General features: G+C 39.8%; 2 protein-coding genes across 3 annotated transcripts; one reads left to right on the top strand and one right to left on the bottom strand.

The window, feature by feature from the left end:
- The first annotated feature begins 29 nt into the window (after window positions 1–29).
- Window positions 30–6,221, top strand: dok3 (docking protein 3). 2 transcript variants are annotated; one of them, XM_034690227.1, is made up of 5 exons: window positions 30–256; window positions 1,553–1,855; window positions 2,136–2,226; window positions 3,139–3,326; window positions 4,635–6,221. In XM_034690227.1, the coding sequence occupies exons 1-5, from the start codon at window positions 200–202 to the stop codon at window positions 5,529–5,531; spliced, it is 1,536 nt and encodes a 511-aa protein (XP_034546118.1). In that variant the 5' UTR covers window positions 30–199; the 3' UTR covers window positions 5,532–6,221. The 2 variants fall into 2 exon arrangements, with proteins under 2 accessions (XP_034546118.1, XP_034546119.1); XM_034690228.1 differs by having other exon boundaries at window positions 53–114.
- A 272-nt stretch (window positions 6,222–6,493) lies between these two features.
- On the bottom strand, window positions 6,494–8,294 carry atoh1b (atonal bHLH transcription factor 1b). Its single transcript, XM_034690465.1, has one exon. It carries the CDS (start codon window positions 7,571–7,573, stop codon window positions 6,839–6,841), a length of 735 nt encoding a protein of 244 aa, XP_034546356.1. The 5' UTR covers window positions 7,574–8,294; the 3' UTR covers window positions 6,494–6,838.
- Window positions 8,295–15,627: the final 7,333 nt, after the last annotated feature.

The following is a 15,627-nucleotide window of genomic DNA, read 5'->3' as shown; positions in this document are numbered from 1 at the left end:
ACACAAGAAAAACAGCCACCCACAACATGAGTGTGCTTTCTTTTGCAACACAGACCAACGCAGGTGGACAACAGAGAGTGGTGCTGATGACGTAAAGGAAAGAAATATTCTGTGGTAAAGAAAACCTAATTTTAGACGTTCATATTACCTCAAAGCACCAAGTGCTATACTTCAAGATTTACAGACAAAGCTGAGAGGCATGGAGTCAATATTCAAAGAGGGGATGCTGTTCCTCCAGGGGGTCAAGTTTGGAAAAGTAAGTACCTATTGGACTGCTTTTCATACCTATTGAAGATGTAACCCCCTTAGTTCTTGCTTAAAAGTATAATTTTCTCAGTTTCCTCTAGCTGTCACCTCTTTTCTCTTAAATAGAATAGAGTTTTGCAACATTTTCAAAATGCAACAATCCAGACCTTATATCTTTCAAGCTAAGTATTTCTCTGCCAAAATGTCCGGATGGTTCTGTGTTGCTGGCACCTTTGCAAAGTCAAGCAAGCAAGTGTGCGATTATTATATTTTTGTGTGGAATTGGCTTTACATGATATGAATGCATTGTTTATTGTTTTTCATTTGCTTTCAGTCGTCTCCCCTATCAGTTTGAGTCAGAAAAACAGACAAAGTGTAAATTAGGGATGTATTTAAGGTAAATACAAGGATTATTCTCACAAACTAAATCTTGAACCACACAAGTCGTGACACAAAAGGTGCTTTAACCATTGCTTTCAACTTCAGAATATGCAGTGCTATGTTTATAATTCTGAGGTAACCCTGCTGCAGACACAGGGCTGAATCGTGAATAAGAATCTCTATCAATAACTCGTTTGATCACATAAATTCTGAGTTGTTAGCTTGGTGACCACATCCTCAACCAAAGAAAAAAACTAATACAACACTGTCAAAGTAGTCAAAGGTAAGTAAGAGTCCTGAATTGAAAATGTCACTTGATTAATTATCAATTAATTTTATAACCGGCTGGAAGTATTGCTGATATTCATTTATTGCAGTTATAGAAGGTTTATTACAATAATCAAGATGTTCTTTGGGTGACCTGCAGTTCCCCTCAGATGTTTAGCCAGAGATGTAGTTTTAGGAGTGTTGGCCTTTCCCCTATGACCATAACCTCTGTTTTGTCTGTTAACTATAGAACACTTTGACTGACCCAATCACTGCTTTTAATTATTTAGCAATGTTAAAAGGGCTTAGATCATTTCATGAAACAGACGGGTAAATCTGGGTGTCATCTGCATTACGTTCGAGAGAGATGCCTAATAATAGTATACAGATGATAATAATACATGCATGTCTTTATATTTCCTAAAGTTATATTTTTCGGGCTTATACAGCTTCATTTGGAGAGGATAGGACAGTGGATAGGGCAGGAAACCAGGAGAGTGGGGATTGAAAAGCAGAAAAAGGGCCTCCTGCTTAAGGACAATAACCTATGTACACTTTACATAGGCTCATGACTCACCCTGAAAATGATACTGCTTGTTAACTTAAGATTTATTAATCCTAACACCATCTCTATCTTTCTTCCTGTCCTCTGTAACAGAGAACATGGCGGAAAATATGGGTGATGCTTTTCAAACCCAGCTGCAAAGGGGTTGGGCGCTTGGAGCTTTATACTGTACAGGACAACAGTCCTATTACTGATCAGAAGAAGACTTCTTGGCAGAAAACACCTGAGAGAAAGGTTGTGCGTCTAAGTGACTTCCTCAGTGTCTACCCTGCTCCAAAGGAATCTTGCCCTCATGGCTGCACAGCTTTTTACCTAAAAACCATCCAAAGCAACTACACCCTGGCTTCAACCACAAGCGAGGACTGGCAAAGTGCCCTCTGTCTTCTGGCCTTTCAGGTAACACACAGTTTTCTTTTCTCTCCCCTTTTGTTTTCTTATCAGCGTCAGAGGTGCTGTCATTTGGGAAAGCTGGGGGTAAAGCTTACCCACCACTAGAGACAGATAGCACAATGAGGAAGTCGATACAGTATCTGTAACTTCTGCCACTGCACTTCTCTAATTCTTGTGCTTGCACAAGCTATACTGTTTCTTGCATCTTACCTCTTTGAGGTCATAAAAGAAGATAAGAGGGTGGTGTACACTCCATGTAATGTTTACTATGCCACTGTGTTCACAGAAGGATCCTGGAGAATCAGACAAAGGGGGTTTCGAGAAAGGGAATGGTTTCACAATGGAGGAAAACGACCTCTACTCATCTTGGAAAGCAGGTAATGTTTGTCAGTCAGATCAGTCAACACTTTTTTGGATGAGTAGGGTAGGCCCTTTTATTCAATCCTTCAAAGTGTTTATTCTTCAGTTTGACCTGTCACTTCATAAAATTGTGTTTGTATCTTATGCTCTTCCATATAAGGTGGCCATAAGGGGCTAAGAACAATCCACAAACTGACCCTAAGAGTGTCCACATAAAACACCTCTCTGTCAAATGTCACCTGTCAAATTCAAGAGATTAATTATTAGACACACAAAATAACTAAATATTTAAACAAAGGTTAATTAAGGACAAAAATGGCAAAACACAACAACACAAAATATCCATCTGTGAGGCACTAAACAGCAGTCCCCACTCCAGAGGCCTTAGTCTTTAGACATCAGCACTAGACTTTTAAGCACCCTAGACCAGGTGCCCCAAGTTGATAGTATCACCTAAAGAATTAGAGAGACAATTGAGGGGAAAATGAGCGGTCATGGTGTAACTTCAGGAATATCCTATGATACAGAGCAGAAAGAAGCCTGCAGTGAGGTTATGATTCATACTATTATAAATTCAAGACATCAGCAGAAACAGAGTATGTGAAAGCAGCAGCTAAAGCCACTAATTTATTCAAACACGAATGCCTGAATGTATTAGCGTCAGCAAGCTGTGTCTTACACAAATGTATTTCTTTTTATTTCCTCATGGATTACACTTCTGCTGAACAATCCAGCCAGCCAGTCATGTGGAGAGATTAGTAGAATGCAAGCTATTTCAAATCAGCCCTTTTCTGTATGATAATGTATTTGCTGCAGTTATTCCCTTTGCTTGTGCATTGTGTCAAACTGAAAATCAAGTTTGTTCATGGTTAGTTACAGTAACTTCATGTGCTGTGTCAAGTAAAAATGTTTTGTTTTTTCATGTGTAGATGTGGCCCTTCCTCTAAATCAGTACCAAGTGACCGTACAGAGCACAGAGGCATCCAGGAGATGCCAGCTGAATGGGGTGTATCTGGTATCCCCAGAAAAAGAGGCTGTGTCACTGCTGTCCATCAGTACTGGTCACATTGTCTATCGCTGGCGATATACATTCCTACGGAAATTTGGACAGCTTGAGGTGAGGTGCTTTGGGATTTCCCCTGATTCAGAAAGGAAATTAAAGTGTGTACAAAATCTTAACCCACATTCTTGGTAAAGACAACATCAAGTTTATAGATACGCCCCCAAAGTCTCATGGATAAAATAAACCTGAGTGACAGTGACATCTAAAAAAGGCCAACAGCAAGTCAACGGCATGTTAATATATGATAGAAATGCCTCTAACTCTTTATGCTAAGCTATGTTAACCATTTGGCTTGACACAACATATGCTGTGAGTTCACTACTGCACATATTTTGTCAGTATTGGCAAAGTAAATAGGCTACAACACGCTAATGCAAATAAAGGAAAGTATTTATCTCTCTGATAAGCTTTCTGTGTGTATCGAAAGTATGGTTGTTAGGTAGTTTCACAAAGCCAGTAATTCAGCTCAACATGTATGCCAATCATAAATGTGCTATAATATGGATAACTCCATGCTGATTGCAACAAGCTAGCCATTCAAAGTATTTCCTGAGAGCAAAGTTTTCTGGGAGATCACGTTCTATCTGCTGTTGATTACTCAAACTGGCAACAGTGACTAGGCTAACAGGCCAGCCACCATCTAAGTCCAAATTACATTTATAACTTAAGTAACAACCACACTTTGAAGACAAATCAATGTATTTTATGTCTTGTATGTTTGGTCTCTTCTAACACTGAGGTGTAAAAATTACACATTGTGGTTTGAAGGTTTTCCAGTATGTGACAGGACAGCCGTTTCCTCTGCTTGCAGTACTTATAAATACTATATAGGCATGACAGTAGTCTGTGCAATATTTGCACTTGTATTTTATATAAATATCATAAGAAACAACATTTTATATGATAGTTACTTAGTTATTTGTTTGGACAAGAGGCAGTCTATGAGTGCTGATGTATAGTATAACAGCACCGGGACTTTTGACCATATCCTATACGTATCAGTTTGTATAATTCAGGTGTTCAGAATATTATTAATATTTAAACAATGGTAGACTGTGGTAGTCACACTGTAATCTTTGTGCCCTAATAATGGACATATTACTGCAAATAACAATTCAACAAATCAATGAATTGTAACCAGAAGACAAACACAGTGCAGGAGAATATTTGTGAGCTTCTTGGCAGTGGTTATGCTGAATATTGGCATGGCTGTGATTATTTTCCTCTCAATAATGATATTTGATATAACAGTACAGCCACTTGTGTGGTATTGCTTGATTATATTGGTAATCTCTAGAGGTGCATTTTGGTAAACTGTCAAGATTTGCCTTTTGAAATATGTAAACTTGATTTTTCTTGCAGGGTGGGTTCAGCATTGAGGCTGGCCGTCGCTGTGAATCAGGAGAAGGAGTCTTCATCTTTTTGTCTAGGCATGGCCCTCAGATCTTCCAGGCTATATTAAAGCAGTGCACCACGGACAAGAAACCTCCTGTCCAGCAGCTCAGTGTCCACAGAAGATCACTGTCTGACCAGTCTCCTGTTATTCTCCCGACTAAAAGCAACCCACCTGCTGCTGGTTCTAATGTCCAAAGTCCTGCAGATTATTTTGCTGACAAAGAGGAGGAGTCTATGAATCACTATTCTACTATTAAGGACACCACCATGCCAAAACTAAAGCAGCTATCTATTTTAAAACCTTGTTTCTATAACAGCAGGGAATCTGTGGGAGAGGAAGATGATGATGAACGCTGTCATTCCCTGGATTCTTTGAACCTGAATGTCATGGAGCAGAACATTTATTCCAACTATATGAGACCCACGCCTCCCTTAAACCCAAAAGAACAGATCAAACCAGAGATTGAAGAGTCAGAGTGCATCTATTCTGAAGTGAAAATTAACAATCCCCCTCCAAATCCCCGGCTGCCCTTCTCCTTTCCCCTTCCTCAGCCTGTACCCCCTCCCCCTCCTCCTCTGACTCCTCCTCCCTGCCCTTCTCCCCAAACCATTCCCCTCGTCCTTCCCAAGCTCCATTACCAGCGTCAGTCCCCCGTGAACATCCAGCCAGGCTACAATGCACAGGCGCAACCAGTGGATGACATGAAGGAGACAGAGGAGGCCATCGGCTGCTCCAGCCACGTTGCCCCCTCAGAGGCCCCCGGCAGTTTTAAACACAGGCTGGCAGAAATAATTTCCAAGGACCTGGCAAAGTTCCAGCCCCTCCTCCCCCCTGGAGCAGGCAGCCCCACATTTTCTCAATAGGCTATTACTTAACAGGCAGCCTAGAAGGAGCAGTTTTAACTATGATGAACTGTATCAAAGCCTAATTAGTTTCTTTATTCCTTTAAAATTCCTTTCACTGGGCGCATTAGGCATCACATCTTGGCTTGAAGCTTTTTGGATGTGTATCTGCAGTGATACAATCTAACCAGTACAATCAAGGACTGTGCCTCTTTTCAGTTTTCATGAATTGTACACTTTACTTATATTTTGTGACAGCCTCTTTGTAGAATCAAATTGTTGCTGCAAAATAGGTTGAATTTGTCTTTTTTTGGACTTACCTCAAAATGAACCCCACCTTTACTTAATGCAAGATTAGAAGTACTTGCATGCCACTGCATCACTAATCCTACTGAATAATATTATTTCATGATAGTATATTGTTTTGAAATGTTTCATTCAGCATAATGAATACTTTGACTATATTTATATGCTTACTTAGTATGAATGCAAGATTGTTGTTTCTGATGACACTGGTGCTGCTGCTTTTATCAAGCATCTCTTTCCTCTTTATATATCTGCAGCCTATTTATAGCCTACACACATATTATCCCTAGACTGTTTTTTTTATAGAGAGGATTCAATATGTGCTTTTCTTCACAGCTGTAATGTTGAAAAAGCAGGATACTCAATGTGACACCACTGTGAGTTGATAAACCAAATTAAAATCTGGCTGTTTGTCTTTTTTTTCATAGAAACAACTTTGAAAACAGTCTCCCTTTTACATTCTTTAAGTTACACAACCCCTTTGTTTTAAGCTTCTTCTTCTAACACATGATTAGTCTTCCTTTCCTGCAGCAGAAAATTAGCATTTGCCACATATATTTCATTTTTGCAGCACAAAGAGGAAAAAAGAATCCAAGAAAGAATAAAGCAATCACAACTTAAAATGCACACTTGTTTTTCAATTTTATCTTTATTATAGCAAAACAATCCTCATAAAATATCTATACATAAATATGAAAATAACTGTTTTTAATTTAGACTAATGTTACTAATGACATTGGGAATGTCATCATTCATGTTTAGGCCATAAAGTGCATTAAGAAGGCCTCTTGGAGTTTATCAGGCCTTTGAAAATAAAAAACTTTGAGATCAGTTCTGAGTTTTAACTGCTTTCATTTGGCAGTGCAACATCTAAGCTATTCAAAATGACAGAAGACAATGCATGACTATAAAAATGATCAATATTTTCTCTACACGCTGTATTATTTGGCCCTCTCTGTTCTTTCTAAATCAGACACAGTATTATAAACTATGAGAAAGTCTTTGTTTTCACTGTCTTTGAGTCACTGCCTGCCGCTCTGACTCTCCTCCAGGTCACTGAGGTGTGAAGATTCTCCATCACTGCTGGTAGAGGAGCTCGTTGATGTATTTGAACACATGTCCGTTGTTGGTCCCAATATCAGAAGGTGGCCGATTGATGCGCACGAGTCCCGCTGCTCTCCTGTCACTTGATTCGGGAGCTGCGCAGTGGCTCCTGGAAGGAGGGAGTGGATCAGACTCATCCTGGAGTTCTGGTCTGCTGATCCAGGACGCGGACTTCTGCACTCCGTGTTAACCACGCCGGTCAGGAGCTCGGAAAGCTCAGTGATGTAAATCTGCGCCATTTGTAGGGTGTCATACTTGGACAACTTTCTTTCGTTTTCCAGGGAGGGGATGACGCTCCTCAGCTCGTCAAAAGCTTTGTTAAGGCCGTGCATCCTCCTCCTCTCCCGGGCGTTGGCTGCGACGCGCCGGTGTTTCACGGGTCCAAAGGGACTCGTCTTTCCTCCCTCTGCTGCGTTGACAGAGTCCGACTCAGTGATGTCTGACGCAGACACAAACTCAGGATGCTTACGCATTGGCGTAAGTTTCTCCAGTGAGAGGCATGCGTCTGATGCCCCGTGCGTCCTGGAGAACGCATGGAGAGAATTTGAAGAAATCCAAGTTTTGGTGTTGATGTGGGCTAGGTCCCGTTGCTGCAGCAGATTGAACTCCTCTGGGTACTCCGGCCAGTTTGAAAGCTCCACTTTTGCAGTCATCTCAGTGATGGCCTGTGGTTGTGCACGGTAGAGAAAGGTCACACTGTCGACTGACTGATGCTCTCTGGAGAGACTAGAACTGCTCCAGCATTTATAAGCCCCAGCCTCCCCTCAGTCACCTTGATGTCACTCCCAAACAGACCTGACAGCCTCAGGAGGCAGCAGCCAATCGCACCTCCCCTCTGACCCTGTCAACGAACAATTAGACAAAGCTCGACTTTTCCTCTTCCATTGTGCATTGTAACTCAATCACGGCCTTGTTATTATCCTCGCACAGAGGGAGGCGACAGAATGAATCATTTAAGAGCGTGGCTTATATCTTTAAAAAGCGAAGGAAACTTCATCTAATTAATTATTCTGTAAAGTTTGGGCTGCTTGCCTGCTGGCTTTTTTGTTGACATTTTAAAGAAATAAAGTAGGTAACAAGTGTGCATTCCTAAACTTCGTTTACACATACACCTAACCATACAAGTAGAGCCTCCTCCTTAAGGATCTCACGGCCTTTCTACTCTTTTTCTCCACAAATTGATGCGTATTTATGATTGTTTAAAATGTCACATTTGTTGAGGGTTGTTAAAGTGAAAAACATGAAACCAAAATGTGTTGTTTGGTGTGTTTACTGGCAAACACTGAAACATTTATCATCATCATCCTCATCAGTCCATGGAAATTGAACTCACACGTCTGTCTCATGGGCAAAGGAACTGACTCGTTAATTAGGTCTGCCTCTTGAGTGATCTAGCAGTAAAGAGGTTTGTTCTCAAACAAACAATAAAAAGGTGGACAATCTTTTGCGGATTATTTGCAGAGGAATAATAAAACGAACAGGTGGAAGGCAAGACCTGAGACACACCTGTCTATAGCAGAGCAATGATAACTGATAAGTTGTCTACAGGCGATTTATAAATCATTTAGTATGGTGACAAACACGGATCAAAACATCTATAAGACACGCCTACTGCAAAAAGTTCCGTTAAACTCGTTATATTTTGAGATTATAATTTTAATTCTGAAGTAGACGCGGCTCATTCCTGACCGATTAATTACCTCAATTTTGATTAGTCACGTGCCCCCTATGCCTATCAGCTGTTGTCCCCTGGCACCTCACTCAAGCTACACACCTCTGTCACAACCAGTGTCACCCACGTCTCCCATATGCTGCGCGCAGCGACAACTCAGCCTCCACGCTGACACTGACTGCTCTGACACGAGACCTAATCACTCATTAGGTCATCAATTACACGAGAGGAGCCTCTGCAGCAGCACATCAGACCTGTCCGAAGGGAGAGCTGAGAGGTTCTACGTTAGGATGGTGCTTTGGACAAATTTGGCATTCAGTGGACCCCCCTCTCTCTCTATCTCTCCCCTCCCTGTGTGTATTTGAGTGTGTGAAACAGTCAATGGTCGCGCTCTGGTAGAGAAAATCACCGTGACCTGCTTCACCGCCAGCAGTTTAATGAGGCCTGGTCTTAGTTGAATAAATCGGCACGCTCTCCGTCCCGGGGTGTCCATTCATTTTTTGGCCCACATGAATATTTCATTCCTTCAGCCCTTCTTCCAGCGCAACAGCCTGCAGACCTGCGCGCGGGCTTTAAAAATTCCGCACACTTCCCATCTGGTGCGGGCGCGAGCGGGGGAGTGGCAGCGGAGGCCGAAGAGGTGTGAGGAACATTTCTGAGGTCAACTTTTGTGACCTGCTGCGAGAAAGAGAGACTGATGTGTCCCACCACACAAGCAGGAAGGAGGGGGGAGACATCACGACAGTCAACTAAAGAGTTATGTTGGCAAAAGTTCAGGCAGTTTGTTGGCGCCTGTATTTGTTCAAAATCTTCACCTTCTGTGAAAGTGAAAGAGTTAAATGAAACTAATGCCATATAGTGCTGGGCAGTGATGGAAGAAGTTTCAGCTGCAGTAAAAGTGTATCAAGGCTCAAAATGACTGCTGTGCTATGAAAAGTTTCATTTTAAATGTCAAATGGAATAAAACAGTAATGTTTTAAAATGGGAACATTGAAAAAAATGTAATGGTCAAATGCATAAATCTTAATTCAAATAAAAAAGTAAATGCGTCAAAATGAAATGCTGTGTATGAAAACCAAAACTTTAAGTCTACTTTAATAAGATAAATGTTTCTTCATAAATAGTGGCAGTGAAGGGCAGAGAGGGGTGCAGATTGTATATGGGTTAAACTACTTTTGTGGTTTCCTCAAGTGTTAGAGGTATCCAAAAGAGCTCTTCACCGTATTTAATTCACTCAAATATCAAAGTCTAAATATATTTTGAACCTGTGCATATTTAGTACACACATTTAACCACATGTGAAAGGCATCTGAGTAGCTTTGAAACCCCCTGCAACTAAATTTAGTTTCTTGAACTTAGTCCTCTTTCATTGTTCAGTTCAAAACTCAGACAATGATACCACCACTTACTTGAGAAAACTGATGCTGAATGAGCACTCACACAGTTTGGCAGGCTTACTAAATGACCCGAACAACCGTGTAAAAAAACTGAACTGTTTTTAGACTCGCTCAGGTAGATGGTAAACAATGCTGACTGTAGCAGAATGTCAACAGTTTAGAACAACTTGTTAACAGTGAGGACCTGTATGTTCTTAAGTGCTCCTTGTAAACTGAGATTTACAACTGTTATTTTCTAATGTCAGTACTAATCAAGATGCAAGCTTCTCTGGTTGAAAGAAATACAAGTGTGTGCTGCTATGATGGTTTGAATTGACAGCAGGTGGGCTACGTCAAACATAAAACCACATAATGCAAGACAATAAACCATCTTAATGGTGGCTAGCATAAAATGTCTCAGCACCCTTACAACTCAGTTTATAGCCTGTAATCACCCTGCAGTTTGTCACCAACTTGGCAACCCCTGGTATCATAGACGACTGGAGCTGCCAAGTGACATTAAGGTGGCCTGCTGTCCCAACAGTTTACTCTGACCTTTAACTATACCAACTAAAAGCAAACCAGCTAACCACAGCAGCAACAAAGAACGTCACACATGCATGAATCTGCACCCAATGGCTGTGTAGACAACATCACCATCCTTCATCATCTCCACCCTTTGTGAGCTTCAAAGCCAAAAGACTGCCTACTTGGGTGCTGACATATAACACTGATGCAACCAAGGGATGTACGGGAGTGACCTGGCTGGTAGTTTCACAGGACTGATGTCACACTAGCTATGCAAACCAAAACACGCATTAAACTTACCGATAAAACATTGAAGATCCCTCAGGTGAGTACAGTCCACAGCAGAAAGAATGTGCCGATTTGAAGCTGTCGATTTTACTCTTGCGCGAGTTTTCATTACGTTTTCTCTTGCTTTTCCTCCACCACTCTGCTATCAGGTATAGAACGCTGCAGGTGCCTTTACAACAGAGCTGTCAATCATGATGTCACATCTGCTCTTTTTTAAATCAAATAACTAATAAAAGCTAAATATTTCAGAAAAATGAGGGCGTAAACATTATAGCATAATAAGAACTAACTATAATGAGCAAAACCATGTTTGAGAAATACATATTTGACCTATTTGACCAATACAAAGGGTATATGACCTATACTGAAGCCAGTCAGCAGGGGGAGCTCTGAATCTTTTGGCTTCAAAGCAAAAGCACTCACATGGTGTCCATTTTGATATACAGTCTATGGACTCATCATATTTACACAGCAGCCATGCTCTGAACCCACACTCAGGGCCGGAAGCTCAAATGCTTTCATAGTTTCTTCTGCTGTTCTCTAGGTTGTCAGTCGTATAAATTAGATCAAGGATGCTTGAGTAGCACCTGTTAAAAAAATGGATTGTGAAATTCTAAGTAAAATCTACAGCCGCCTGTACAATGAGCCATTACAACAGCTCGCTAAACTCCCAAGCTAACAGTAGCAGTTGATGCAAGTTAAGATAAAGAGGTACAAATGTCTAGCTAACAGTATATTTCATTACTTTTAACATCAAATCATTGATTTAAACAAAACTTCTTAAAAAGAAACATCTGGACATAAACCAGCATGATATGAACTAACTGCTATGACAGAAAGCATGTTTAATAAAAAATTATTTGATGTGTTTTCTATTTTTGTAGTTTGACCCATGTACCATCTGTTCACGTAGAGAAGCTGGGCTTTAAGACCTATACTGCAGCGAGTCACCAGGGGAATACCTAAAAACCATGGCTTCACATAGGATAGCTGTGTTTTGTCCTTTTTACAAACAGTCAGTGGTCTGAACATTGGGCCATGTGTGCTACAACAAAATATTTGCAAAACGATTAACTACTATATCCTACTGTTACCCCTTAAAGTACTGTGCAATGCCAAGCTAACTTCAGCATTCAGTTGATTTCTTATTTACATTACTGTATGATACAACACATCAGAGAAGACATATATTTCTGTTTCAAGTTAATGTTATAGCTAGCTGGATACTGACAGTATCTTTTGGGTTATTGGATATGCAGATTTACCTTTAAATATGCTCTTATATTCTTGCAGATTTATCTTAATGTCTTCTGTTCAGTTGCTGATCATTCAAGTAGTAAATAAAATATGGTGAATGGCCATTATATACTCATACACCATTTAAATTGTCACATCACAAAAGTGAGAATAATGTATTTCAACAAAAATTCTGTTTGCTTTAAAAAAGTATCGAGAACCCTTCCTTTCCCCCTGGTCGTTAACAGAAAGAGACTGAGAATAGCTCCAATAATGCATGGTCTCATTGCTCTAATTTCTAGTAAATGAAGCTTCACCTAATTCCCCTAATAGTGAAATTAAAGCAGTCCTCATTTCATGGGACGCCTTAATAAAACCTCCTCCGTCATCCCTGGGGAACCACCGTCGGGGAACTACGGCCCCAAGCAATCTATAATTGATTCAACTCTATTTCTGTGGCTTTGGTGTGACGTGATGTGTCTCTTTTTTTGTCCACCTGTTCAAGATATTACTGAACCTTTGAACAGCTGCTAAACAGCCATAAGACTAATTATGGCCAGAAAAACAATAATCTTGTGGGACTATATTTTGATAGATGATAGATTTTGGTTAAGAAAAGGTAAAACAGCAGAAGTTGTGGGGGATTACTCAAGTTACAACTCATTCATTATTCACTTATTGAAGTTGTATGATTACATTCACATTTTCCGTGGCTCAACAGGCTTGCCTGATCTTTGAGCATGGTGATTTTTTTTAATTCATTGAATGTGCATGGCTGAGCCCAATCTTAATTTTTTCATGTTTGCTATTTTCAGGAAAATTCCTATTTCAATATTTTTCCATCACATCATGAATCCCTTAGCATGACCAAGGGTTGGATTATGATCTCCAAACACTGTCTCATAAAGGAACAACTTCATAAAACTGTAATATTCACAAGGACAGGGTGGCCTTGGTTTGAATTATAACATTAAAACTCTGAATGAATTCTCCAAAGGATTTATTTTTCACATTGACACCCATCCCAAACTATATCTCATAATGATTTGATTGTATAATAGAACAATGGATAGCAGGCCTATACTGGTTTAACTCTACAATGCCACACGAAGTTGGATTTTCTTCATCATCTTGGGTCTTAGTGCTCTACAGTAGGTTACTGTTCGACGTTGCCCCTCCAATGTTTTAATGAGAGACTTTGTAATTTCCTAAGAATAGAGCATTTCCATGTTTTTCCACAGAAGCATTCACCAGGAACAGTGAGCCTCTTGATGTTGGGAGCAGTCACTGTAATTATCCGCACTCACCCGGAGCTACGGAGGTGCCTCGACTGAGCAAAGAAGAAATCTTAATGTCGGGGTTCCACGCGCAAATTGGGACAATTAACGGCCTCATTAATTTGGGAAAAGGGAAGTAATATTCTGGTTTAAGTAACGCTTCATTAAGACAACGTTATCTGTGCTAAGAGGCTAATTGATGAACTCTTGAGGATGGACAGTAATATGTCTTGAGCTGTGAGTGGACTTTGCTGAATCGGAGACTTTTAATGACTTGGCGTGATCGTTTACATCACCCTGTGCCTCTTTCATCGCGAGAACAGCTGCACAACCAGCTTCCCCAGTGCCCTACTGAAGTGGCAAGAAATATCGCGATACCAGAGATCAAGGCTCTGCATGTGGCCATTTATCCTTATGATGCGGGGGTTAGACAGAGCCTAAGGGGGTCGGTAGTTTACTCAGCATGACGGCGATAACAAAGCAGGTCTTACAACAAGTCCGATCTGCATCGGTGATCAGAGGAGTTACCTTTGGGAGACACGTGTCTGCAAAAACAACGAACAAACTCACGTAAAGACAGCATGCAATGTGGAAATGTAGCCTGTCCCTCTCTGCTAACACAAACAGCATCAGTGACCCTGCTGAGCCTTCTTTTGACTTTGAGTTTTGAAATGGCCTGTACAAAAATAAGTTCATTTACAAAAACAGATAACTCACTTTGCAAAAAAAAAAAAAAAAAAGTTGAGAAAAACACATTTTTTCTATTACTAGCTTTAGGGAGGCTATTATCAATCAATTGAAGTTAGACTAAGTAAAAATGACATCACTTATCAGAGCTATCTTAAAACTGTAAATTTATTTAATAAAAATGATGGTTTCTATATTACAAAGAAATTAGATTTTTGAAAATATATAAAAACGGAGATATCTGTTTTTGCAAATGAACTCTTCAAGTGGAGATTCCTATATTTTTTAATGTGAGACTTAAGAAGTAAGTGAGATTGGTGAACAGTCCCTAACACTTTAGAAATTGGCCTACTCTTTCTATTTCCTGTTTATTATGGATTTCATCAAAAAATAAAACAACAAAGAATGTCCATAGATCTAGCTTAGCAGGCAACTACTTTCTATGACTGACAGTTATCACCTAGCATACTTGCCTTTATAAGTAAATTAAAATGACCCTTATAACCTGTTTTGATAGCCTATTTGAATAATGTTGATGTTATTAAAAATGGACTGGGTTAATCTGATGCTTAATGTGTATTTGTCTAGAAGTATAGGACCTATAGCTAATTATGCTCAACACATATTTATCAATTTACATTTTATTAATAACAGTGGGATTGATACTTTTCCTTTAGCTATTAAATGAGGGCTTCACTGGCATTAGTGTGAGTGTGTGTGTATGTGTGTGTGTGTGTGTGTGTGTGTGTGTGTGTGTGTGTGTGTGTGTGTGTGAGTGTGAGTGTGAGTGTGTGTGTTTGCATAAATATATTTACTCTTTTTGACATGAAGTGTGGATATATTTTTCTTATTCTACGTGATGTTAATAGCATTGTTTTTCCTTTTCATAATTTGTATAGAGTTCAAGCTGACTTTAACAATGGTCAATCAATCATGAATGAGACAAGAACTGTTCCCTTCATGTATGAAATGAGCTCTCTTCTTGTCACAGTGCAGCATATGGCAGATAGGCAAACGCAGAGTGGTCTGTAAAGACTCAGTCTATCAAAGGAAGAAGAAAGGCTTCAGACGATCAAGCATCAGGGACTCTGAGGACTGTCAGAGGACTGTCAGAGGACTGTCAGAGGTACATAAACACTTAAAATGTATAATAGACACTTGTGTATGCTCATGCCAACATGTTTACATGATGTTTTGAAAAGAGCAGTACATAAGTGAACTAGAAATGTGTACAACCCCAATCTATTTTAAAATCAAGGGACTATGGTAATTGCAAAAACACAAAACCATATGGTACTTAGAGAGTTTTTGTCCCCCTCACACATTTAGTTTATTTAAAAATAATAACAAATGAAAACCTAGTGGAGTGGAAAATATGAACACATACATTGTGTCGTACCCCAATAACACACTAAAAACTTTTCCTGCACCTTTTAAATTCTAATAGTAGTACAAACAGAGAGTACATTTCATTTTATAAGAAATATATGTGATAAATATTTTTTCAATAGTCCCTTAAGTGAAATATATGATGTAATTTCCCCAGATACCACCAGATGGAGACAACACAACATGCTTGCCGCAGTCATGGTAATAATTCCTTAAAATCTTGGAGTTTAAAAAATGAATTTATATATATACAG

This window comes from Notolabrus celidotus, chromosome 8 (assembly GCF_009762535.1).
Source record: "Notolabrus celidotus isolate fNotCel1 chromosome 8, fNotCel1.pri, whole genome shotgun sequence".
NCBI classification, from domain to species: Eukaryota; Metazoa; Chordata; class Actinopteri; order Labriformes; family Labridae; genus Notolabrus; species Notolabrus celidotus.
Note: the sequence above shows the minus strand (reverse complement) of the source record. Positions and strands in the feature narration are given on the sequence as shown.

Coding starts and splice junctions, on each gene's coding strand:
- dok3 (XM_034690227.1), top strand. CDS start 200: ATGGAGTCAATATTCAAAGAGGGGATGCTGTTCCTCCAGGGGGTCAAG. Junction 2,227..3,138: donor CTACTCATCTTGGAAAGCAG/GTAATGTTTGTC, acceptor TTTCATGTGTAG/ATGTGGCCCTTCCTCTAAAT. Junction 3,327..4,634: donor GGAAATTTGGACAGCTTGAG/GTGAGGTGCTTT, acceptor TTTTTCTTGCAG/GGTGGGTTCAGCATTGAGGC.
- atoh1b (XM_034690465.1), bottom strand. CDS start 7,573: ATGACTGCAAAAGTGGAGCTTTCAAACTGGCCGGAGTACCCAGAGGAG.